Source organism: Nerophis lumbriciformis, linkage group LG38, assembly GCF_033978685.3.
Source record: "Nerophis lumbriciformis linkage group LG38, RoL_Nlum_v2.1, whole genome shotgun sequence".
NCBI classification, from domain to species: Eukaryota; Metazoa; Chordata; class Actinopteri; order Syngnathiformes; family Syngnathidae; genus Nerophis; species Nerophis lumbriciformis.
In genome coordinates, this window is record NC_084585.2 from 22,566,612 (window position 1) to 22,591,611 (window position 25,000).

The 25,000-nt window shown below is 41.1% G+C and overlaps 1 protein-coding gene across 5 annotated transcripts in view; it reads left to right on the forward strand.

Moving 5' to 3' along the window:
* The window catches only part of usp4 (ubiquitin specific peptidase 4 (proto-oncogene)), a 77,607-nt gene that overhangs the window by 28,466 nt on the left and 24,141 nt on the right, over positions 1–25,000 (forward strand). For 2 of the 5 annotated variants that reach the window (XM_061932593.2, XM_061932592.2), the window contains exons 16-20: positions 3,631–3,843; positions 3,932–3,999; positions 4,067–4,182; positions 4,260–4,409; positions 20,857–20,960. In XM_061932593.2, the coding sequence (XP_061788577.2) occupies positions 3,631–3,843; positions 3,932–3,999; positions 4,067–4,182; positions 4,260–4,409; positions 20,857–20,960 (651 nt within the window). Of the gene's footprint in view, positions 1–3,630; positions 3,844–3,931; positions 4,000–4,066; positions 4,183–4,259; positions 4,410–4,477; positions 4,563–9,327; positions 9,472–20,856; positions 20,961–25,000 lie in introns of those variants that run through there. The other 3 variants (XM_061932594.2, XM_061932595.2, XR_009811833.2) reach the window with 3 other exon arrangements.

Below are 25,000 nucleotides of genomic sequence, written 5' to 3' on the forward strand. Positions count from 1 at the left end.
CCTGTGCCCCCCCCCCTCCGCGAGGGAGAGGGGAGCAGAGCAGAAAAGAAACAGATCAATTGGTCTAAAAGGAGGGTCTATTTAAAGGCTGGAGTATACAAATGAGTTTTAAGATGGGACTTAAATGTTTCTACTGAGGTAGCATCACTAACTGTTACCGGGAGGGCATTCCAGAGTACTGGAGCCCGAATAGAAAACGCTCTTTAGCCCGCACTTTTTTGGGCCCTGGGAATCACTAATAAGCCGGAGTTCTTTGAACGCAGATTTCTTGCCGGGACATATGGTACAATACAATCAGCAAGATAGGATGGAGCTAGACCGTGTAGTATTTTATACGTAAGTAGTAAAACATTAAAGTCACATCTTAAGTGCACAGGAATTTTAGCGATATTACGGAAATGAAAGAAGGCCGTTTTAGTAACACTCTTGATGTGTGACTCAAACGAGAGAGTTGGGTCGAAGATCATACCCAGATTCTTTACCGAGTCGCCTTGTGTAATTGTTTGGTTGTCAAATGTTAAGGTGGTATTAATAAATAGGTGTCGGTGTCTAGCAGGGCCGATAATCAGCATTTCCGTTTTTTTAGCGTTGAGTTGCAAAAAGTTAGCGGACATCCATTGTTTAATTTCATTAAGACACGCCTCCAGATGACTACAATCTGGGTGTCATCAGCATAACAGTGAAAGCTAACACCGTATTTGTGTATGATGTCACCTAGCGGCAGCATGTAGATGCTGAAGAGTGCAGGGCCAAGAACGGAACCCTGGGGAACTCCACACGTTACCTTAACATAGTCAGAGGTCACATTGTTATGGGAGACGCACTGCATCCTGTCCGTAAGATAGGAGTTAAACCAAGACAAGGCTAAGTCTGATATACCAATACGTATTTTGATACGCTCTAATAAAATATTATGATCGACGGTATCGAAAGCAGCGCTAAGATCAAGAAGCAGCAACATAGATGACGCATCAGAATCCATCGTTAGTAATAGATCATTAGTAATTTTTGCGAGGGCTGTCTCTGTAGAGTGATTTGCCCTGAAACCGGATTGAAAGGGTTCACAGAGATTGTTAGACGCTAAGTGTTCATTTAGCTGCTGTGCAACAATTTTTTCTAGGATTTTCAAAATAAACGGAAGGTGGGACACCGGCCGATAGTTTACCATGAGGTCAGGATCGAGGTTTGGTCTTTTGAGCGGAGGATGAATAACCACTTTTTTTAATGCTAGGGGAACAGTGCCAGAGGAAAGTGATACGTTTATAATATTTAGCACTGATGGACCTAATATTACAAAAAGCTCCTTGATAAGTTTCCCAGGAAGTGGGTCAAGTAAACATGTCGTTTGTTTTATCCCATTTACATGCTGTAGCAATTCCTCTAATGTTATTTCATCAAAAAGAGAGAGACTATTTTGGAGGGCAATATCCGTCGTATATACAGTCGTATCTGTGTTAATAGAACCCAGTTGTAGCTGGGATGTGTTGTCTTTAATCTCCTTTCTAATGAGTTCAATTTTTTTTATTAAAGAAATTCATAAAGTCATCTGTTGAGTGGGTGGAGCTACTGGGAGGAGTCCCTTTTTGGGTTAGCGATGCTACTGTACTGAACAAATATTTAGGATCGTCTTTGTTGAGGCGGATGAGATTTGAGTAGTATTTAGCTATTAAACTATCACTCCATGCTTGATGGAAAACCTCAAGTTTACATGATCATTTAAGAGTTCTAGTTTCTTCTGTAAACCATGGGGTACGCCTTTTAGGGGCCCTTTTTAGCTTTAGCGGTGCTATACTATCAATGGTTTCACGCAGGGCGTCGTTAAAGTTGTTAGTGAGGTTATCAATAGCGCCCACATAATTTGGGAATGGTGCCATTACCGAAGGCAGTAGGCCAGCAAGAGTCATTGTTGTGGCAGCATTAATGTTGCGGCTGCCAAAGCAGTTATTATTATTATTAGCTTGTTGACAATGAGTCAGAACTTCGAATTTTATAAGGTAATGATCGGACATTACTTCAGTATACGGGAGTATCATAACTTTGGAGGTGGTGACCCCCCTGACAAGCACTAGATCTATCGTATTACCGTTGCGATGCGTGGGTTCATTTATTATTTTTGTAAGACCACAGCTATCAATTATAATCTGGAGCGCCACGCACGGAAGGTCCGATGGGGTATTCATATGGATATTAAAGTCCCCCATTATAATTACCGTATTTTTTGGACTATAAGTCGCAGTTTTTTTTCATATTTTATATATGTTTTTTTTCTTCTTTATTATGCATTTTCGGCAGGTGCGACTTATACTCCGAAAAATACGGTATATTGTCGTCGTGCGTCACTAGATCAGCGACGAACTCTGAGAATTCACTGATAAAGTCCGAATAGGACCCTGGGGGGGCGGTAGATAACAGCCAGGTAGGTAAGCACCTCATAGATTTATATTTATTACTTAGGTTAGGGGTAAAATTAAAGTTTTCATTGTATATTAGTGCGACCCCCCCACCCCTTTTAAGGGGACGGGCAATAGGCGCATTCGTATAGTTAAGAGGAGATGCCTCATTCAGCGCAAAAAAATCGTCTGGTTTGAGCCAGGTTTCGCTGAGACCAATGACGTTAAGATTGTTGTCTAATGACCTCATTAACTAATAATGTTTTGGGAGACCATGATCTTATGTTTTAAAAGCCCATATTATAAGTAGTGGGCTGTTTTGAGGAGTTTTTGTTAAAATTATCCGTAGTAGCAATATTAATAATGTTGCGTTTATTTTGCGCAGTGTGCTTTAAATAATTTCGACCATATCTAGGAATTGATATGACGGGAATCTTCAGATTGTTTGCTTGGTGCTGCGATACACTGAACGCATCATAATTTGCCACCTCAGTAGAATGCATGTCCACCTCTGGCACAGTCACTGCTGAAAAAACATTATGTGAGTTGTGTATTATTGTAGGAGAAATGCTATGTGTGCAGGTATTTTCCAGCCTGGCGCTGGCTAGTTCTAGCTTAACTGACTCCTCACCCGGACTAACAGACTCTGTAATTGCTTGTGACCGGGCTTGCTGTAGTGTAGTTAGTCAAGTGTGACTCAAACAAAAATCTATCTTCCTAGCCAGGATGATGGCGCCTTCCTGGTTAGGGTGAAGGCCGTCTCTCATCAACAAGCCCGGTTTGCCCCAGAAAGAGGGCCAATTATCAATAAACGTTAGTCCCTGTTGTCTACAAAAACTAGCCAGCTACATGTTAAGCGAGACTAATCTGCTATATCTCTCATCATTGCCTCTTGCAGGCAGGGGGCCAGAGACAAGTACTCGATGCGGTGGCACAAAGTGGTGAACCTCACTCCATCCTTGTTTGTGAATGACTGAGCATTTCATGGAAGCTGCGTTTATATCATGGCACCCACCTGTTCCCAATTAGCCCGTTTACCTGTGGGATGATCCAAATAAGTGTTTGATGAGCATTCCTCAACTCTGTCTTTTTTTGCCACTTGTGCCAGTTTTTTTTAAACATGTTGCAAGTATCAAATTCCAAATGAGCTAATATTTGCAAAAAATAACAGTTTTCCAGTTCAAACGTTAAATATCTTGTTTTGGGGTTTGTAAATATAGGCTTCTTAAAATGTCCCCAGGGGAGGAGGAAGCCATGGACCACCAGTTGAGTCCAGAGCCAGAGAATGGCCAGTATGAAGAGGAGGCCTCCGACTTTGAAAATGGGACGAAAGAGAGTGAGGCCAAACCGCGCTCTTTACCGGCCAAGCTCTTCACGTTCAGCGTTGTCAACTCTTACGGAACAGCCAACATCAGCGCGTTGCCTTCTGATGGGAATATCCTCAAACTTAATTGTCGGTGTCTGTTGTGATAGCACTACTAGTTTTTTTTGTGTTTTTAAACAATTTGTTCTAACGTGCTTCCCTCACTTTATTCGTGCAGCACATTCCACTGTGGCAATCGACTGGGACTCTGAGTCAAAGATGTGTTACGATGAACAGGAGGCAGAGGTTTGTGACATTTTCTTTTTTTCCCCATGTAAAAACCTTAATTCTTGTGCACATATGTATTGTTTAGGCCTATGAGAAGCACGAAAGCATGCTCCAGCCCCCCAAAAAGAAAGCCACAGTGGCTCTGAGAGAATGCATCGAGCTCTTCACAACCATGGAGACACTCGGTGAACACGATCCATGGTAAAGCTTCACAACTGTCACTTTGGATTCTTTCTAACCGCCCACCCCTTAAACATACTTCCTATTTCCTTTGCCAGGTATTGTCCCACATGCAAGAAACACCAGCAGGCCACAAAAAAGTTTGACCTGTGGTCATTGCCTCGCATTCTGGTTGTTCACCTGAAGCGCTTCTCCTACAACAGATGCTGGAGGGACAAACTGGACACAGTGGTGGATTTTCCCATCAGGTATGTAGGCATGTTTTCTCATATTGAGTGTCATTTGTGGCTCTTAGGCTAACTGGCCATGTCCCTAGATGGCTTCAAAACTCATTTGAATGAGGAAATAAGAAATGAGCTGTCTACTCCAAATAGGCCTGGGCGATAAATCAATTGTATCAATAAATTAAGTTTTTGTTGCAGACAATTTAAAAAAATCCAAAATCAACAGTTTTTTCTCCTCTAGCGTCAGCATATTTTTTGCCCCCAGGAGCTTATGTTGCATCCCCCTCATCCTTATGTCCTTAGTGGAGAGTCACACACACAGCAAAATATGGCTAATGCTAACGCAAACAAGAGCGAACATTTAGTTTGGTTTTGCGGCAACAGGCATGGAATGTGACTGCAAGCTGCAAAGTTTGTTTAAAAAAGGAAGCAGCACAACACATTTATTCCAGCAATCTGAAACAGAAGCATCCAACCAAGTTTGGTAATGTAACTTTTTACAAAGCAGTTTACTGTGTTTGAATTGTTTATACCAGGTACTATGTATGTATCATGTTAAAAAAAGAGCATAATGTTCAGAGCAATCACTACAGCAGTCTCTCTGCACATCGCCAAAGATGTGGTGCACATACAGTAAAAAACCCTGTGTTTATCCACTTACCTAAACTATAGAGCCCTCTCAAATAGGGACATAACAGTAAACGGTATATTGACAAACCCCGGTAAAATTCCAGACGGTTAGTAATACCGTTTACATTTTTAATTACTGAAAAACCGTTATTTATTAATGCATTTTAGCCAACACAGCTTATTTCTTGGAAACAGTAGTTGCATCAGCGCTGGTGCATGCGCACTCGCACCGTTTGGCTTTAGAAAACATGGTGGCAATGACACAGCTCTTGCTACAGACATTTCCCTTTGAGTAAACGGAGCGGATCGCTTCGTTTTACTTCATTTCACTCGCTTCACTACCGTGGAGTCTCGGCGTGCGTCAAAGAAAGCATTGTGGTTTATTATATGGCGACAGGTTTGGAAAATATTGGAGACTGACTCATTTGTCCTACACAAAAAGCATACAGCGGAGGAGAAAAATATTTAATGTTACTTTCATTTTCTCAACACAGCGTCCTTCACTCTGTTGCTGTGAGTGAAAGTTACGATGTAGCAGGCGATGTGTAGGAAACGTTGCCACAACTTGTTTATAAAGTCTTGCCGTTAGTTTACAGTCTATTTTTGTTGGGCAAACTGTTGTGCTGAACCGCATTGTGTTCTTGGAGAAAAACAAAGCTTGTTTATTTGACTTTATCTTCATTAGCCAAACTGCTTTGTGTTTGTTGAATACACAAAGTTATTACTTTAAAAATTCATTCATGTGACATCACATTTTGTGAATGTTTTATGGTGTATTATTAATTCCTATACAAGATATGTCTGCTCAAACTCTTAATAGATTTATGTCCCGATACAACATGTACATACATATAAAGGCATCATGTAATTAGAAAAAGCTAACAGGTTGATACTATTGATTATCAAAAACACATGTCTTTTAAACATATATATATTTATCTATAGCCTCTTTGACATTACAAAATGTAATTATGCCGTCGTGTTCATGCCCCACCCCAACACTGTTTTACATAACATAATGAATAATTGTGATTAATGAATAATCATGATTAATAATCCTGATTTCAATATTGATACAAATAATAATAAATAGTAATAATCAATCAAAGCTATCAAAGTCTTTTTTATATAGCTCTAAATCACGAGTGTCTCAAAGGGCTGCACAAGCCACAATGACATCCTCGGCTCAGATCCCACATCAGGGCAAGAAAAAACTCAACCCAATGGGATACAATGAGAAACCTTGGCGGGGACCGCAGATGTGGAGACCCCCCTGGGCGACCGGTGCAATGAACGCCACCCAGGGGAGTCTAATCAATGTGACAAAATCATATGCGTTGGTTAAAGCTACCCTGCCCTATAAAAACACACACCTGTGATAAGTGTGCTGATCTCAAGAAGCATTGCCTGATGTGAACCATGCCTCACACAAAAAATAATAAATAATCTACAATAATGTTTCCTCTTCAAAGGAATTAATTTTGAATGTGTCAGGTTTTGTTTTTTTTAATTAAACTTGGTTAAACTATTTAAGTACTTTTTGAAAATTTTGAACACATTTAAAAATACTGCAATAATAACTGATAATTTTGTCACAATACCGTGATAAGAAATGTTCATACCGTGACATCCCTACTCTCAATGTTTTTCTTGATTATTTGCATACAATGCTACAATTTATCAACAGAAGTATTTTATTCAAGACAAAAGTTTTAAGTTTGCACTTTATTTATCTCAATGTTGGAGTTTATTTGCATACAATGTGCAATGCTACATTAATTATTCCATAACAAGTATAGTTTATATCTGGTCTTGGGGAGCAAAATTGTAAACAATATTTTTTGCTAAAATGAATCTGAGGTTGTTTTTAGGCCATATTACCCAGGCGTACCTCCAAACAACATAGTGTCTTTAGGTGGGAATCTTTGGCCACCTCACGATTCGATTACGATTACAATTCAGAAGCTACGATTCGATTAAAAATCGATTAAAGTTAAAAGTTAAAGTCCCAACATTGATTTACATTTATGTATATTGATGCAGTTTTACATTTCTTTTCGATTCACTAAATAAGCTTTTATCACTTGCAACTTTTAAAAACAGTGTATTTGTAATAGGAAATTCCCTTCACATGCATTAAATTAATGGAAATGTGTACCAAACGGTGTGTCTTATAATAAAGGAGCTGGTCGGATCTCTCGGTGAGATGGCTTGCTGTAGTCAGTCAAATTTGAAAACTGTCTGAATTACTTTATTTACAATAAATAAATCGATTATTGAAGTTTACTAATCGATTTTATAATCGTCCATATCCAAGTTGCGATGCATCTAAAAATATATTGTTTCCCCCACCTTTAGTCTTTATTGCCAGGATTGTGTGCTAAAGCAACATTTCAAATGCGAGTGATTCACTTTGTTAAAAAAGAGAAATTACTTCAGGATTTGTGGTGCAATCGATTTCCTTTTGTGTTGTGCGCACAGAACTTTGTGAGGAACTATAATATACATGTCCTTTGTTCCCTGTGTACCACACCTGCTGATTTGGGTTGGGTTCCCAGGGTAACTGCGGCCGTACTTTGGCTCCCGCACATAATAGGAGACGAATACAGTTGCAAGAAAAAGTATGTGAACCCTTTGGGATTACTTGGATTTCTGCATAAATTGGTCATTAAATGTGTTTTAATCTTCATCGAAGCCACAACAATAGACCAAACACAGTTTGCTTAAACTAATACCGCACAAAAAATTATAGGTTTTCATCTTTTTATTGAACTCAACATTCACAGTGCAGGGTGGAAAAAGTATGTGAACCCTTAGGGTAATGACTTCTCCAAGAGCTGATTAGAGCCAGGGTCAGACAACATGGAGTCTAATCAATGTGACAAAATCATATGCGTTGGTTAAAGCTGCCCTGCCCTATAAAAACACACACCCGTGATAAGTGTGCTGTTCTCAAGAAGCACTGATGTGAACCATGCCTCGCACAAAAGAGCTCACAGAAGATCTACGATCAAGAATTGTTAACTTTCATAAAGCTGGAAAGGGTTACAGAAGTATCTATTAAAGCCTTGATGTCCATGTGTCCATGGTAAGACAGACTGTCAAATGGAGAAACTTCAGCACTGTTGCTACTCTCCCTTGGTGTGGTCGACATATAAAGATGACTGAGAGCACAGCACAGAATGCTCAGTGAAGTGAAGAAAAATCCTGGAGTGGAGTGTCAGCTAAAGACTTACTGAAATCTCTGGCACATGCTGACATTATTGTTGAGAAATCTACAATACGTAAAACCCTGAACAAGAATGAAGTTCATGGGAGGACACCACGGAGGAAGCCACTGCTGTCCAAAAAAACATTGCTGCACGTTTGAAGTTTGCAAAAGAGCACCCGGATGCTCCACAGCACTGTTGGCAAAATATTCTGTGGACAGATGAAACCAAAATTGAGTTGTTTGAAAGGAGGGTCAACCTGTTATTAAATCCAAGGGTTCACATACTTGTTCCACCCTGCACTGTAAATGTTTACATGTTGTGTTGAATAAAAAGATGAAAACGTATATTTTTGTGCGGTATTAGTTTAAGCAGACTGTTTGTCTATTGTTGTGACTTTGATGAAGAGCAGAAGACATTTTATCACCAATTTTGTACATACTCTCATACATAGATACATACACTCGCATATATATATATATATGTATATATATATATATATATATATATATATATATATATATATATACACATATACACACACAGTACTATACAAACATACATACAAACATACTGTATACACACATGCACATATACATGCATATAATCACATTTCATCAAACATATATTAACGTTGTCCCCCCAGGGAAAGCTGTGTAAAACACGGCACACTGATCAAGATAAACCTATTTTTACCATAACAATTTATAAGGTTAATGCAGTCCGCTTCTCTTTCTTCCCCTCCATTTATCTGCTTTATTTTGTAATTTAAGTATTCATTATATTTATGTTTTGTTATATTTGAAGCAATTGTATTGTTGATAATTGAGGTAATCATTATTAATAATCATTATCTTTAGTGCTATTTCTATTGGTATTTGTATTGTTCCATTTGTAGTGCAATAATGTTTATTGTCATTTCTGTGTTATTCCTATGTACTTCAGTAACTGGTTCTTTGCTATATTTTTTCATATCCTATTTGTACATATTGTCTCAGCTGATGTTGTTCTGTTGTTGTTGTCTCTCTGTCTTATCATCCTCTTGTCCCCACAATTTCCCTCTCTGTCTTTTTTTCTTCTTCTTTCTATCCCCTCCTGCTCAGGTTTGACTTTGCCAAACATGAAATACATCCTTTTAATAAAGTCAAATACAAGTAAAGCAACAAGAGAAGGATCCCACACTTCTCTTTGTTAAATAAATTCTGTACAGCAGATATGAGCATCTACATCAACAATATGATTGATATACATATACTTATGTATACATATACATATACATATGTATGTATGTATACATATGCATATATGTATGTATGTGTATATACACTGCTCAAAAAAATTAAAGGAACAGTTTTTTATCAGGGTATGGCATGAATTCAATTGCACTTTTCCGATAAGGTTTTGGTCAGGTACGTGGCAGAGGGGGTTGTTAATCAGTTTCAGCTGCATTGGTGTTGATGGAATTAACAACAGGTGCACTAGAGGGGCAACAACGAGATGGCCCCCAAAACAGGACTGGTTTTGCAGGTGGAGGCAATTTCAAGTTCCTCCCTCTTGATCTTTTTTAACTGTTTTTCCACAAGTGTTGGCTTTAGCTAGAGTCATTATCACGACTGGGAGCATGAGGCGATTTCTTAACCCTCCTGAAGTTGCGCAGATTGTCGTACTCCTCCAGGATGGCACATCCATGCGTGCTGTTGCAAGAAGATTTGATGTGTCTCCCAGTACAATCTCCAGAGCATGGAGGAGATTCCAGGAGACAGGCAGTTACTCTAGGAGAGCTGGACAGGGTAGACGGTCCTCATCCCATCAGCAGGACCGATATCTGCTGCTTTGTGCAAGGAGGAACAGGTTGAGCACTGCCCGAGCCCTACAGAATGACCTCCAGCAGGCTACTGGTGTGAATGTCTCTGCCCAAACAGTCAGAAACAGACTTCACGAGGGTGGCCTCAGGGCACGATGTCCTGTATGTGCCCTGTGCTCGCTGCTCAGAACCGTGGAGCTCGATTGGCATTTGACATAGAACACCAGAATTGGCAAGTCCGCCACTGGCGCCCTGTGCTTTTCACAGATGAGAGCAGGTTTACCCTGAGCACCTGTGATAGACGTGAAAGGGTCTGGAGAAGCCAAGGAGAGCGCTATGCTGCCTGCAACATCATTCAGCATGACCCGTTCGGTGGTGGGTCAGTGATGGTCTGGGGAGGCATTTCCATGGAGGGACGAACAGACCTCTACAGGCTAGAGAACGGCAGTCTGACTGCCATTAGGTATCGGGATGAAATCCTTGCACCCATGGTCAGACCCTACGCTGGTGCAGTAGGTCCTGGGTTCCTCCTGGTCCACGACAATGCCCGGCCTCATGTGGCAAGAGTATGCAGACAGTATCTGGAAGATGAAGGAATTGACACAATTGAATGGCCCTCACGATCCCCTGATCTAAACCCGATAGAACACCTCTGGGACATAATGTTTTGGTCCATCAGACGCCGCCAGGTTGCTCCTCAGACTTTACAGGAGCTCACTGATGCCCTTAGACAGATCTGGGAGGACATCCCACAATACACCATCCGTCGTCTCATTAGGAGCATGCCGCGACGTTGTCAAGCATGCATCCAAGCACGTGGGGGCCACACAAGATATTGAAAAGAATTTTGAGTTGCAGAAATTGAATTTAGGCAAAATGGACGAGCCTGCCACCTCATTTTTTCACTTTTTGGGCTGTCTATATACTGAGCCCTCTGTAGGCTGAAAACTTTTATTTCCATCAAAAGATGTGGCATCCTTTTGTTCCTGAGACATTAAACTGTCCATATCAGTATAGATATCCAACATTTTTTTTTTTCACCATTGAAGTCTGATGTGTTTTCAAAGTGTATGTGTATATATATATATATATATATATATATATATATATATATATATATATATATATATATATATATATATTATGTATGAACATTTTGTGTACAAAAAAAGGTGAAATAACTGAAAACAAGTTTTATATTTTATTTTCTGCAAAATAGCTACCCTTTGCTCTTACTTTTTTTGCACACTCTTGGCATTCTCTCAATGAGCTTCAAGAGCACCTGAAATGGTTTTCACTTCACAGGTGTGGTTGAAGCTCATCGAGATAAGCCACCCTTTGATCATAATAGGAGCAAAGGGTGGCTATTTTGAAAAAAATAGAATATAAAACATGTTTTCAATTATTTCACCTTTTTTGTTCAGTACATAACTCCACATTCATCATTGTTCATTCATAGTTTTAATGCCTACAGTGACAATCTACAATGTAAAATTGTACAAAATAAATGTATTTCTGATTCTGATTCTGAAATAGTCATGAAAATAAAAAAAACTCAATGAATGAGGAAAAGGTGTGTCCAAACTTTTGACCTGTACTGTGAGTTTATATATATATATATATATATATATATATAGTAGTGGTCAAAAGTTTACATACACTTGTGAAGGACATAATGTCATGGCTTCCTTGAGTTTCCAATAATTTCTACAACTCATATTTTTTTTATGATAGAGTGATTGGAGCACATACTTATTTGTCACAAAAACATTCATGAAGTTTGGTTCTTTTATGAACTTATTATGGGTCTACTGAAAATGTGACCAAATCTGCTGGGTCAAAAATATACATACAGCAACATACATTATCAATTTTGGTGATGTAGAAAAGTTACAATCAAATCACATTAGCTTCATGGCATGGCCTCTTAACTTCATGTGAGTGATTATGATTAATGACACCTGTTGACATTTCTGAGCCCATTTAAATAGGGCTCATGTGATGCAGTCATTAGACTCGGTTACAAACGCAACAATAAGAAAGTCAATGGAACTCTGCACAGATAAGTCAGGAAAGTCACTTGGAGCTATTTCAAAGCAGTTTAAGGTCCCAAGAACAACTGTGAAAAAATTGTTGGTAAGTATAAAGTGCATCGCATAGTTTTGTCACTGCCTCGATCAGGAAGAAAACGCAAGCTGTCACCTGCTGCTGAGAGAAAATTGGTCAGGTTGATCAAGAGTCAACTGAGAAGCACCAAAAAGCAGGTCTGCAATGAATTGGAAGCTGCTGGAACACAGGTGTCAGTGTCCACAGTTAAGCTTGTTTTGCATCGCCATGAGAGGCTACCATACAAGAAAGAAGTCCTTGCTCCAGAAGCGACACCTTAAGGCGCGTCTAAATTTTGCTGCTGATCACATGGACAAAGATAAGACCTTCTGGAGGAAAGTTCTGTGGTTAGATGAAACACAAATGTAGCTGTTTGGCAACAATACCCAGCAATATGTTTGGAGGAGATAAGGTAAGGCCTTTAATCCCAGGGACACCATCCCTACAGTCAAGCATGGTGGTGGTAGTATTATGCTATGGGCCTGTTTTGCTGAGAGTAAATAAGACAATGAAAAAGGAGGGTTACCTCCAAATTCTTCAGGACAACCTAAAATCATCAGCCCCGAGGTTGGGTCTTGGGAGCAGTTGGGTGTTCCAACAGAACAATGACCCCAAACACACGTCAAAAGTGGTAAAGGAATGGCTAAATCAGGCTAGAATTTTTTAGAATGGCCTTTCCCAAAGTCCTGACTTAAACCCCATTGAGAACATGTGGACAATGCTGAAGAAATAAGTCCATGACAGAATACCAACAAATTTAGCTGAACTGCACCAATTTTGTCAAGAGGAATGGTCAAAAATTCAACCAAAAGCTTGCCAGAAGCTTGTGGATGGCTACCAAAAGCGCCTTATTGCAGTGAAACTTGCCAAGGGACATGTAACCAAATGTTAATAACATTGCTGTATGTATACTCTTGACCCAGCAGATTTGGTCACATTTTCAGTAGACCCATAATGGGGGCGGCAGCGGCGATGACCAAGAAGAACGCGGAGTTGGAATATAATTACAACATTTTATGTACATATTTATATACAGATTTGAACAATTAGTGATTCACTGAAATATATTTATTAATTGTGGTTCTTACAAAAAATATATCTTATAAAATATTAAAGCTAAAATGTTTCTTAAAGCTCTGCCCCTTTAATTAGTGAATACTAAATAATTTAACTTTAGCCTACTACTACAACCATATTATTTACCAGCAACATGAAGTGAAACAGAGGCAGAGGTGTCCTGCCACAGTCAGTCAACCTCCTCCTCCTCCTCCTGCTGAACAGGTCGCACCTGTGGTCCGGACTGTAGGCCTACCTCCTCTCCAAGTCCAGCCCTTTTCGGCCGTTGAAAATATTTTTCTATACTCATCTGTGTGAAGGAGTGAACATCCAACATTAGAATTTATTACTAACGAGCAGAAGCGCTCTATGTACAGTGCCGTCTAACCAGCAGCTCAACACATGCAGGGTTCAACGTTAAGGTTTTTTTCTACTAGCCCGACTTCTCAAATCTACTTGCCCCAATATTTTTACTTGTCCTGCCTAGGTTTTTTTCTGGCTGTGTAGTGCTCATGGCTTATATCTTACTAGAATCCTTCCCGTTGACTATTTACAACACTACACAGTATTTATTATTATTATTATTATTATTATCTATAATTACATTTAAATGGCATTGCATACATGTAAAATTAAATGCTATTTCACATTATTTGACCAGTAGCAGTTACACTCATCTGAACAGGTCATCCACCTGTTTAAAGCCCAATCACAGTTGAAATCTTGAAATGAAGGGCCTTTAATAAAACATTAACCTGGACAACATTTTAACAGCTGGTTGGCTCAGATTTTATTCTTTTCATTGCATTCACATGCTGCAGTGGACAGTGGACAATTTAGCTTCAGTCCATGTGTGTTTATTGACAACAGGGTTATAACCTGGACACGTTAGCTCGTCAGTATGAAAACAGGTGACCGAGTCAAAGAGCGGCGGTGTTAATGAAGCAGCGTCAGGCGAAACCGTCAGTGAAACGCTCGGTGAAATCGCGGATTAACATTAAATATATGACGAGCCGCGAGCGATGCAGCTATAACCTATCTATCTATAACACCTGTAAAAATGAAGCAATGCTACCACGCCACCAAGCTGCTAACTATCGCCAAAAGGCACCATTTAAGTTTTTTTCCCCATGGCATCCTGGATCAAGGCTTTCAGCAGCTTTTGGACGTTTGAGGTAGAAACGTAGGAAGCGCCATCATTATGAAAAGTAGTCGGCGAGTATTTTGGTCCCGTCCGTCCGTCCGTCCGTCCCTCTTCTTCTGGCCCACCAGGTGAATTAAGTGCTATTGGCGGAGTTACCATGCATACCGCCACCTACTGCACCGGAGGTGTAACTACAAGCAACACTTACAGACAGTCCCATTGCTTTTATGAGCGGTCGAGCGAGTCAAAAGCCGAAAAATCCATTTGTGGCGGACATAATTCTTTAGTGGCGGGCCGCCACAAATAAATGAATGTGTGGGAAACACTATATGTATATATATATACACACACATACATATATACACACATATATATATTAGGGGTGTAACGGTACACAAAAATTTCGGTTCAATACGTACCTCGGTTTAGAGGTCACGGTTCGGTTCATTTTCGGTACAGTAAGAAAACAACAAAATATACCTTTTTTGGTTATTTATTTACCAAATTTGTAAACAATGGCTTTATCCTTTTAACATTGGGAACACTACAATAATTCTGCCCACGTTAATCAACAATAAACTGCCTCAAGTTGTTGCTCAGATTAAATAAAATGACAAAACTTTTCGTCTGCATATAAAAAGTGCAACATTAAGTCAACTCATCATGCTTAATTTATTACAGCATTTGGGAAGCCTGTAGTTGATTTATTATGTAAATGTTATATTTTTATCAACAGCCTCAAAACTAGGCTGCTGCATTACTAATGATTAATGTAACTATAGCTGAAAAAATGGTACAATAAATGGAGAGACTATTCATCCCTGAACACCATGGAGTTCATGTAGGCTTAATGATGCAGTCACATTATTATATCAACTATCAGAGACAGAAACTCTTCATTTAACATAATGTCCTTTTTTGCTGCTTCAACACAGCTCAATCAACACAGAAAAAGGTAAAGTGAAATAACAGACAGACAGGGCTTTGCTGTCCGTAACACACACACACACACACACAAAATGAGCTAACGTTACGCTAAAAGCGAATTAGCCTTCACCTCAAGCCAGGACTGCGAGCGAGCTGAGCTGCCTTTTATATTTCTCGAAGGTCAACGGGCTCATAGTGATGTTACTAGTTGTTGACTTGGAGGTCCATCCATCCATCCATCCATCTTCTTCCGCTTATCCGAGGTCGGGTCGCGGCCCAGCCCGTCGCCTCTCACTGCTGGCAACGCCAGAGTGGAAGAGAGTCCAGCCCCTCTCAAGAGAACTGGTTCCAGAGCCCTTGCTGTGCGTCGAAGTGAGTCCGACTATCTAGCCGGAACTTCTCCACCTCACGCACTAGCTCAGGCTCCTTCACCCCCAGCGAGGTGACGTTCCACGTCCCAAGAGCTAGCTTATGTAGCCGAGGATCGGACCGCCAAGTGCCCTGCCTTCGGCTGCCGTCCAACTCACACTGCACTCGACCTCTATGGCCCCTGCTATGGGTGGTGAGCCCATTGGAGGGGGTACCCACGTTGCCTCTTCGGGCTGTGCCCGGCCGGGCCCCATGGGGACAGGCCCGGCCAGGGGGGCTCAGGTGACCTGCGTTCGGGCGAGGGAAATCTGGGTCCTTTGTTCGTGTTCTTCATAGAGGTCTTCGAGCTGCTCTTTGTCTGATCCCTCACCTAGGACTCGTTTGTCTTGGGAGACCCTACCAGGGGGCATAGAAGCCCCCGGACAACATAGCTCCTAGGATCATTGGGACACGCAAACTCCTCTACCACGTTAAGGTGGCAGCTCAGAGAGAAGCGGACTGGGAGGTGTTCATTATAATTTGGGGAGAGTCCGCAGCCTGATGCTTACCTGCTAAACGCTAAGCACTGCATGCGCTCTGAATACGCACTGCTGATTGTCTGTACTGCTCTGTTTGTAACCAATCAGATGGTTGTGCGGGTGGGACAATGCTGGGTGATGTGTAGAGTACTGACAGAAACAGAGGCAGAAGGAAGCGGAGGCGGCTACTTAATATGTTCGTGTGGAAACTCGTTCGGTACACCTCCGAACCGAATCGAAACGGTTCGATACAAATACACGTACCGTTACACTCCTAATATATAGGACTCACACTCCTAATATATAGGACTCTTATATAAATATAATAAAAAGGACTCATATATATATATATATATATATATATATATATATATATATATATATATATATATATATATATACACACACACACACACATATACACATATATGTGTATATATATATATATATATATATATATGTGTGTACATATATATATATATATATATATATATATATAATGTACACACATATATATATATATATATATATATATATATATATATATATATATATATATGTGTATATATATATATATATGTGTGTGTACATATATACAGGTAAAAGCCAGTAAATTAGAATATTTTGAAAAACTTGATTTATTTCAGTAATTGCATTCAAAAGGTGTAACTTGTACATTATATTTATTCATTGCACACAGACTGATGCATTCAAATGTTTATTTCATTTAATTTTGATGATTTGAAGTGGCAACAAATGAAAATCCAAAATTCTGTATGTCACAAAATTAGAATATTACTTAAGGCTAATACAAAAAAGGGATTTTTAGAAATGTTGGCCAACTGAAAAGTATGAAAATGAAAAATATGAGCATGTACAATACTCAATACTTGATTGGAGCTCCTTTTGCCTCAATTACTGCGTTAATGCGGCGTGGCATGGAGTCGATGAGTTTCTGGCACTGCTCAGGTGTTATGAGAGCCCAGGTTGCTCTGATAGTGGCTTTCAACTCTTCTGCGTTTTTGGGTCTGGCATTCTGCATCTTCCTTTTCACAATACCCCACAGATTTTCTATGGGGCTAAGGTCAGGGGAGTTGGCGGGCCAATTTAGAACAGAAATACCATGGTCCGTAAACCAGGCACGGGTAGATTTTGCGCTGTGTGCAGGCGCCAAGTCCTGTTGGAACTTGAAATCTCCATCTCCATAGAGCAGGTCAGCAGCAGGAAGCATGAAGTGCTCTAAAACTTGCTGGTAGACGGCTGCGTTGACCCTGGATCTCAGGAAACAGAGTGGACCGACACCAGCAGATGACATGGCACCCCAAACCATCACTGATGGTGGAAACTTTACACTAGACTTCAGGCAACGTGGATCCTGTGCCTCTCCTGTCTTCCTCCAGACTCTGGGACCTCGATTTCCAAAGGAAATGCAAACCAAACCAACCCAAACCATCACGGTTTGGGGTGCCATGTCATCTGCTGGTGTCCATCCATCCATCTTCTTCCGCTTATCCGAGGTCGGGTCGCGGGGGCAACAGCCTAAGCAGGGTAGCCCAGACTTCCCTCTCCCCAGCCACTTCGTCCAGCTCTTCCCGGAGGATCCCGAGGCGTTCCCAGGCCAGCCGAGAGACAGTCTTCCCAACGTGTCCTGGGTCTTCCCCGTGGCCTCCTACCGGTCGGACGTGCCCTAAACACCTCCCTAGAGAGGCGTTCGGGTGGTATCCTGACCAGATGCCCGAACCACCTCATCTGGCTCCTCTCGATGTGGAGGAGCAGCGGCTTTACTTTGAGCTCCACCCGGATGTCAGAGCTTCTCACCCTATCTCTAAGGGAGAGCCCCGCCACCCGGCAGAGGAAACTCATTTCGGCCGTTTGTACCCGTGATCTTGTTCTTTCGGTCATAACCCAAAGCTCATGACCATAGGTGAGGATGGGAACGTAGATCGACCGTTAAATTGAGAGCTTTGCCTTCCGGCTCAGCTCCTTCTTCACCACAACGGATCGATACATGGTCCGCATTATTGAAGACGCCGCACCGATCCGCCTGTCGATCTCACGATCCACTCTTCCCTCACTCGTGAACAAGACTCCAAGGTACTTGAACTCCTCCACTTGGGGCAGGGTCTCCTCCGCAACCCGGAGATGGCACTCCACCTTTTTCCGGGCGAGAACCATGGACTCGGACTTGGAGGTGCTGATTCTCATCCCAGTCGCTTCACACTCAGCTGCGAACCGATCCAGTGAGAGCTGAAGATCCTGGCCAGATGAAGCCATCAGGACCACATCATTGCAAAAAGCAGAGACCTAATCCTGCAGCCACCAAACCAGATACCCTCAACGCCTTGACTGCGCCTAGCAATTCTGTCCAGAAAAGTTACGAACAGAATCGGTGACAAAGGGCAGCCTTGGCGGAGTCCAACCCTCACTGGAAACGTGTCCAACTCACTGCCGGCAATGCGGACCAAGCTCTGACACTGATCATACAGGGAGTGGACCGCCACAATCAGACAGTCCGATACCCCATACTCTCTGAGCACACCCCACAGGACTTCCCGAGGGACACGGTATGTATATGGTATATGTATAAATATATACATATATATATATATGTATAGTATATGGTATATGTATAAATATATACATATATATATATAAATATACAGCAGCTGTCTGGGTGGCTGGTCTCAGACGATCGTGGAGGTGCACTTGCTGTTTGTGAAGGTCCTGGGCTGGTGTGGTTACACGTGGTCTGCCGTTGTGAGGCTGATTGGATGTACTGCCTAATTCTCTGAAATGCATTTGGAGACTTGGTTTATGGTAAATAAATGAACATTAAATTCATGGGCAACAGTTCTGGTGGGCATTCCCGCAGTCAGCTTGCCGACTGCACTCTCCCTCAAAACTTCACGACATCTGTGGTATTGTGCTGTGTGATAAAACTGCACATTTTAGAGTTACATTTTATTGTGGGCAGCCGAAGGCACACCTATGCAATAATCATGCTGTTTAATCAGCATCTTTATATGCCACACCTTTGAGGTGGGATGGATACTCTTGGCAAAGAAGAAATGCTCATTAACACAGATTTTGACAGATTTGTTAACAATATTTGAGAATAGATATTTTGTGTATATAGTAAAAGTTTTAGATCTTTGAGTTGAACTCATGAAAAATGGGAGAAAAAACAAGTTTTTCGTTTATATTTTTGTTCAGTAAATGTGTGTGTATATACATACTGTACATATATACTGTATGTGTCTATATGTATCTGTGTGTATGTATATATGTGTATTTATATTTATGTATGTATATGTATATATTAGTATAGATTTGTGTGTGTGTGTACCAGGGTTGTCCCGATATCAATAATTTGGTACCGGAACCAGAATGTATATTGATACTTTTCAAAATAAAAGGAACTACAACATTTTTTTAATATTGGCTTTATTGTAACAGAAAACCTTATGATACATTAAACATGTTTTCAATTGCACTCAAAGAACAATTTTAGAAGGTTAAATTAGAAATTAAAAGGCATTTAAAAGTCAAAGTTAAAGTTAAAGTACCAATGATTGTCACACACACACTAGGTGTGGCGAGATTATTCTCTGCATTTGACCCATCACCCTTGATCACCCCCTGGGAGGTGAGGGGAGCAGTGGGCAGCAGCGGTGGCCACGCCCGGGAATCATTTTGGTGATTTAACCCCCAATTCCAACCCTTAACACATTGGGCTTTTGTTGTTGCACTCAAAGAACAATTTACAATTTTCCATAGTACATATAGTCTTCCCTAATCAAGGATTAGGTTGGATTACAATAAAAAGCTTTATTGACATATTCAATTATTAATGATTTATTTTTGCCCCTCCTGGTCTGTGCTTTAAGAAAAATGCAATTACTAGTATGTGCACAACAGGGGAGCCAGTTAACTATGTTCTGAGACTAGCATATGTGTGTTTGCGATAATGGCAATGTGTTGGCTGAGTGACGTCCGTGAGTTGGTGGGCCAATAAAGAGAGAGTGTGCACTGTGCAAGTAGAGTGATAAATGGGTCCAGTTGTGTCCTGCCAAACTTAATAATAAACCGATTGTCACAAATAGGCGGTCTCGTCATTCTGACCCGTGTTACCCCCCCACGAAAACATTAGGAAACGTCTGCCCTGTGCTCCTTGACCGTAGGGAACGTCTGCCCTGTGCTCCTTGACTACGGTCTGCACGAGAGCCGAACAGCAGGAAATGTGTAACAAATTTTTTTCCTGTCACCATTTAAACTCCTTGTGCAGATCTGAATGCTTATTATTTAAATGTTTACCAACATTTGAAGTAAAGGTGGTAATACTAATCTGCGAGACATGTTTTAAAGCAGCACTTGCAGCGCGGCGCATCCCCGTTTAAAGCGTCACCTTTATCGTTAGTTTTAAAGCCCAAATACCTCGACATTGCGCTTCAACCTGTAGAATTGCCGTTTTTTCCCATTCTTCCTCTCCACAATGTTATTGCCTGTATGCGCTTTGTGTGTGTTTTGACACACTCAACATCATGCGCCTCGGCCTGTAGTCACCACCGCACAGCAGCATGTAGAAGAAACGGTACCTGTATTTTTCAAAAGCAGTATAGTACCGTTTCCAATTAATTAATACCGCGGTACATATTTATATGATGTTGTGGTTGCCATATCTTTAATGTTTGTGTTTTTGACCTTCCAGGGATCTGAACATGTCTGAGTTTTTATGTGACCCCAAGGCTGGGCCTCACACTTACGACCTCATTGCCGTGTCCAACCATTATGGAGGCATGGGAGGCGGCCACTGTAAGTCACTTTATACACTTTATTTGCTGCTTTTCCCACTGCATGGTACCGACTTGGCTGCCAAGCTAGGTACTAGTTTAGGAATGACTGATGCAGCTGGGATAGGCTCCAGCCACTCCCGCGACCCTGTGAGAGACAAGGGATAGAAGATGAATGGATGAATGTATTCTACTATTTATTTTTCCCCCCATTGTTACACTACTGAGCTGGTGCTTGAGCAGTGGTTATTACTAACTACTTTACTATAATATATATGTGTATGTGTGTATGTATATATATGTATTTGTGTATGTATTATATATGTATGTATGTATATATAATATATATATATATACATATGTATATGTATGTGTATGTGTGTGTGTATATATATATGTGTGTGTGTGTATATGTGTATATGTACAGTATGTTAGACAGTGCTCAATACCGGGGTAGAGCGAAATGTACGTTAGGTACCTAATGTATATGTGTATATGTATGTATGTATATATGTGTATATACAGTCGCGGTCAAAAGTTAACATACACTTGTAAAGTACATAATGTCATTGCTGACTTGAGTTTCCAATCATTTTTACAACTCTTTTTTTTTGTTTTTTTGTTTTTTAAGTGATTGGAGCACATACTTGCTTGTCACAAAAAACATTCATGAAGTTTGGTTCTTTTATTAATTTATTATGGGCCTACTGAAAATGTGACAATCTGCTGGGTCAAAAGTATACATGGGGTTCTGACCACGGAGCGCACGCAGGCCACCACTCACTGTGACAAAAGCAGAGGTACGTACAGTTCTGAGGAGAACAAACCCACGGAAGGCAGCCGGCCCAGACAACATCCCTAGCCAGGCCCTCAGGGTCTGTTCATCAGAGCTGGCTGACGCACTTGCTGACATATACAACTTGTCACTAGCACAAGCTGTTGTGCCCACCTGCTTCAAGACCACCACCATCGTGCCCCTGCCAAAGAAAAACACTGTGACCTGTCTGAATGACTATCGCCCTGTTGCACTCACCCCAATAGTGATGAAGTGCTTCGAGAGGACAGTCATGTCACACATCAAGAAGACCATCCCAAACACACTGGACCCTCTACAGTTTTCCTACCGGCAGAACCGGTCCACTGAGGATGCAGTCAACACCATCATCCACACCACCCTCACCCACTTGGAGGGCAAGGACACCTATGCCATCGACTACAGCTCTGCTTTTAACACAGTCATTCCACAAAAACTCAATGCTAAACTCCTCACTGTTGGTCTGACACCGACTCTCTGTGACTGGGTCCTGAACTTTCTCACAAACCGGCCCCAGTCAGTCACAGTCGGCAACCAGACATCAGGCACAAAGGTTCTAAGCACAGGGACCCCCCAAGGCTGCGTGCTGAGCCCCCTATTGTACACCCTCTTCACACACGACTGTGTGGCCTACCCAGAACAACACCAGTATCATCAAGTTTGCAGATGATACTACGGTCGTCGGACTGATCACCGGGGGAGCTGAGGCAGCGTACTGAAGGGCGGTAGCGGAACTGGTGGCCTGGTGGCCTGGTGTCAGGATAATAATCTCTCCTTGAACACAGACATGACCAAGGAGAGGATTATTGACCCACGGAGAAGGAGTGCACAGTACACACCTCTGTACATAGGGGAGACAGAGGTGGACAGGGTGAAAACCTTTAAATTCCTTGGGACCCACATCAGTGAGGACCTAACCTGGGATCACAACACCCAACAAACAATAAAGAAAGCCCAGCAGCGACTGTACTTCCTAAGAAGGCTGAAAAAATTTGGCATGTCACCCAAAATTCTCAGCAACTTTTATAGAAGTACGGTTGAGAGTGTCCTTACGAGCTTAATCACGGTCTGGTATTGAAACTGCACTGCTAAGGACAGGAAGGCACTCCAGCGAGTGATTAAAACTGCTCAGTACATATCAGGAGCAGCCTTCCCCTCACTACAGGACAAGTACTCTACTAGGGCCACCAGGAGAGCACACATCATCATAAAGGACAGTACACACCCCCAGCACAGTCTCTTCAGCCTCCTACCATCAGGCAGACAATAAAGGAGCCTGAAATCCAGGACTACAAGACTGACAAACAGTTTCTACCCACAGGCCATCGGGCTTGTGAATGCTAACTTGTGAATGCTAGCTCCCCCCTCCCCACGTTTTACTTATATCTTTTTAACAAAAGCCAGCTACCATGACCACCCCCGAACTGTGAACCATCACTGTAGACACTTTTCACCTTTGATCACGAAAGACACTTTTAACTGCTACTGTGACCCAAGGTCACATCCATATTTATACTGTTGACTGTCAATCAGAATGTGCAATAATGTAATGTTACTGTATGTAACATTACATTTTTTTTATTTTAGCTAAGTATAGTGACTTGTTGAAGAGTGGACTCGCAAAGTAAGATTTTCATTGTACGACAAACTGTCTGTTTAACTGTGCATATGACAATAAACAATCTTGAATCTTGAATACCTAAAGCAATGTTGATATTTTGTTACATGTCCCTTGGCATGTTTTACTGCAATAAGGCGCTTTTGGTAGCCATCCACAAGCTTCTGGCAAGCTTCTGGTTGAATTTCTGACCACTCTTCTTGGCAAAATTGGTGCAGTTCAGCTAAATGTGTTGGGTTTCTGACATGGACTTGTTTCTTCAGCATTGTCCACACGTTTAGGTCAGGACTTTGGGAAGACTGTTCTAAAACCTTAATTCTAGCCATTCCTTTTACACTTTTGACGTGTGTTTGGGGTCATTGTCCTGTTGGAACACCCAACTGCGCCCAAGGCCCAACCTCCGGGCTAAAGATTTTAGGTTGTCCTGAAAAATTTGGAGGCAATCCTCCTTTTGCATTGTCCCATTTAAAGCACCAGTTCCATTGGCAGCAAAACCGGCCCAGAGCATAATACTACAATGAATCAGGCTAGAATTAAGGTTTTAGAATGGCCTTCCCAAAGTCTTGACATAAACGTGTGGACAATGCTGAAGAAACAAGTCCATGTCAGAAAACCAACAAATTTAGCTGAACTGCACCAATTTTATCAAGAGCAGTGGTCAAAAATTCAAGCAAAAGCTTGCCAGAACCTTGTGGATGGCTACCAAAAGTGCCTTATTGCAGTGAAACTTGCCAAGGGACATGTAACCAAATATTAACATTGCTGTATGTATACCTTTGACCCATTTCACAGTAGGAATGGTCACATTTTCAGTAGACCCATAATAAATTCATAAAAGAACCAAACTTCATGAATGATTTTCGTGACCAACAAGTATGTGCTCCAATCACTATCACAAAAAATATTAAGAGTTGTAGAAAGTATTGGAAACTCAAGACAGCCATGACATTATGTTCTTTACAAGTGTATGTAAACTTTTAAACCCGACTGTATATATGTATGTATTAGGGCTGGGCGATATGGCCTTTTTTTAATATCTCGATATTTTTAGGCCATATCGCGATACACGATATATATCGCAATATTTTGCCTTAGCCTTGAATGAACACTTGATGCATATAATCACACCAGTATGATGATTATATGTGTCTACATTAAAACATTCTTGTTCATACTGCATTAATATATGCTCATTTTAAACTTTCATTCAGATAGGGAAATCACAACTAAGTCAATTTACCAAAACTGTATTTATTAAACAGTTATTAAGCAGTGGCACAAACATTCATGTCATTTCAAAACAGAATGTGCAATATTGTCAGAGACATTTTAAAACAAGCTATTAGTGCACTTTTGTGCATGATGTCCTCAAGATGACAAATCAAAACAACACTAAATTAAAGTGCACTTTTTGGACAGAACGCCACTACAATAGTTTAAAACAAATAAAGTGCACTTTTGTGCATGATGTCACACAAGATATTTCAATAACTGTCAAATAAAAATTAGCTGCATAATAAGAAATCAAATTGTGTACGTCCTTCGCTATGTGGTAGGTTCCGGCGGACATTGTCTCCTTGGGGGCGGCACGGCGTAGTGGGTAGAGCAACCGTGCCATAAACCTGAGGGT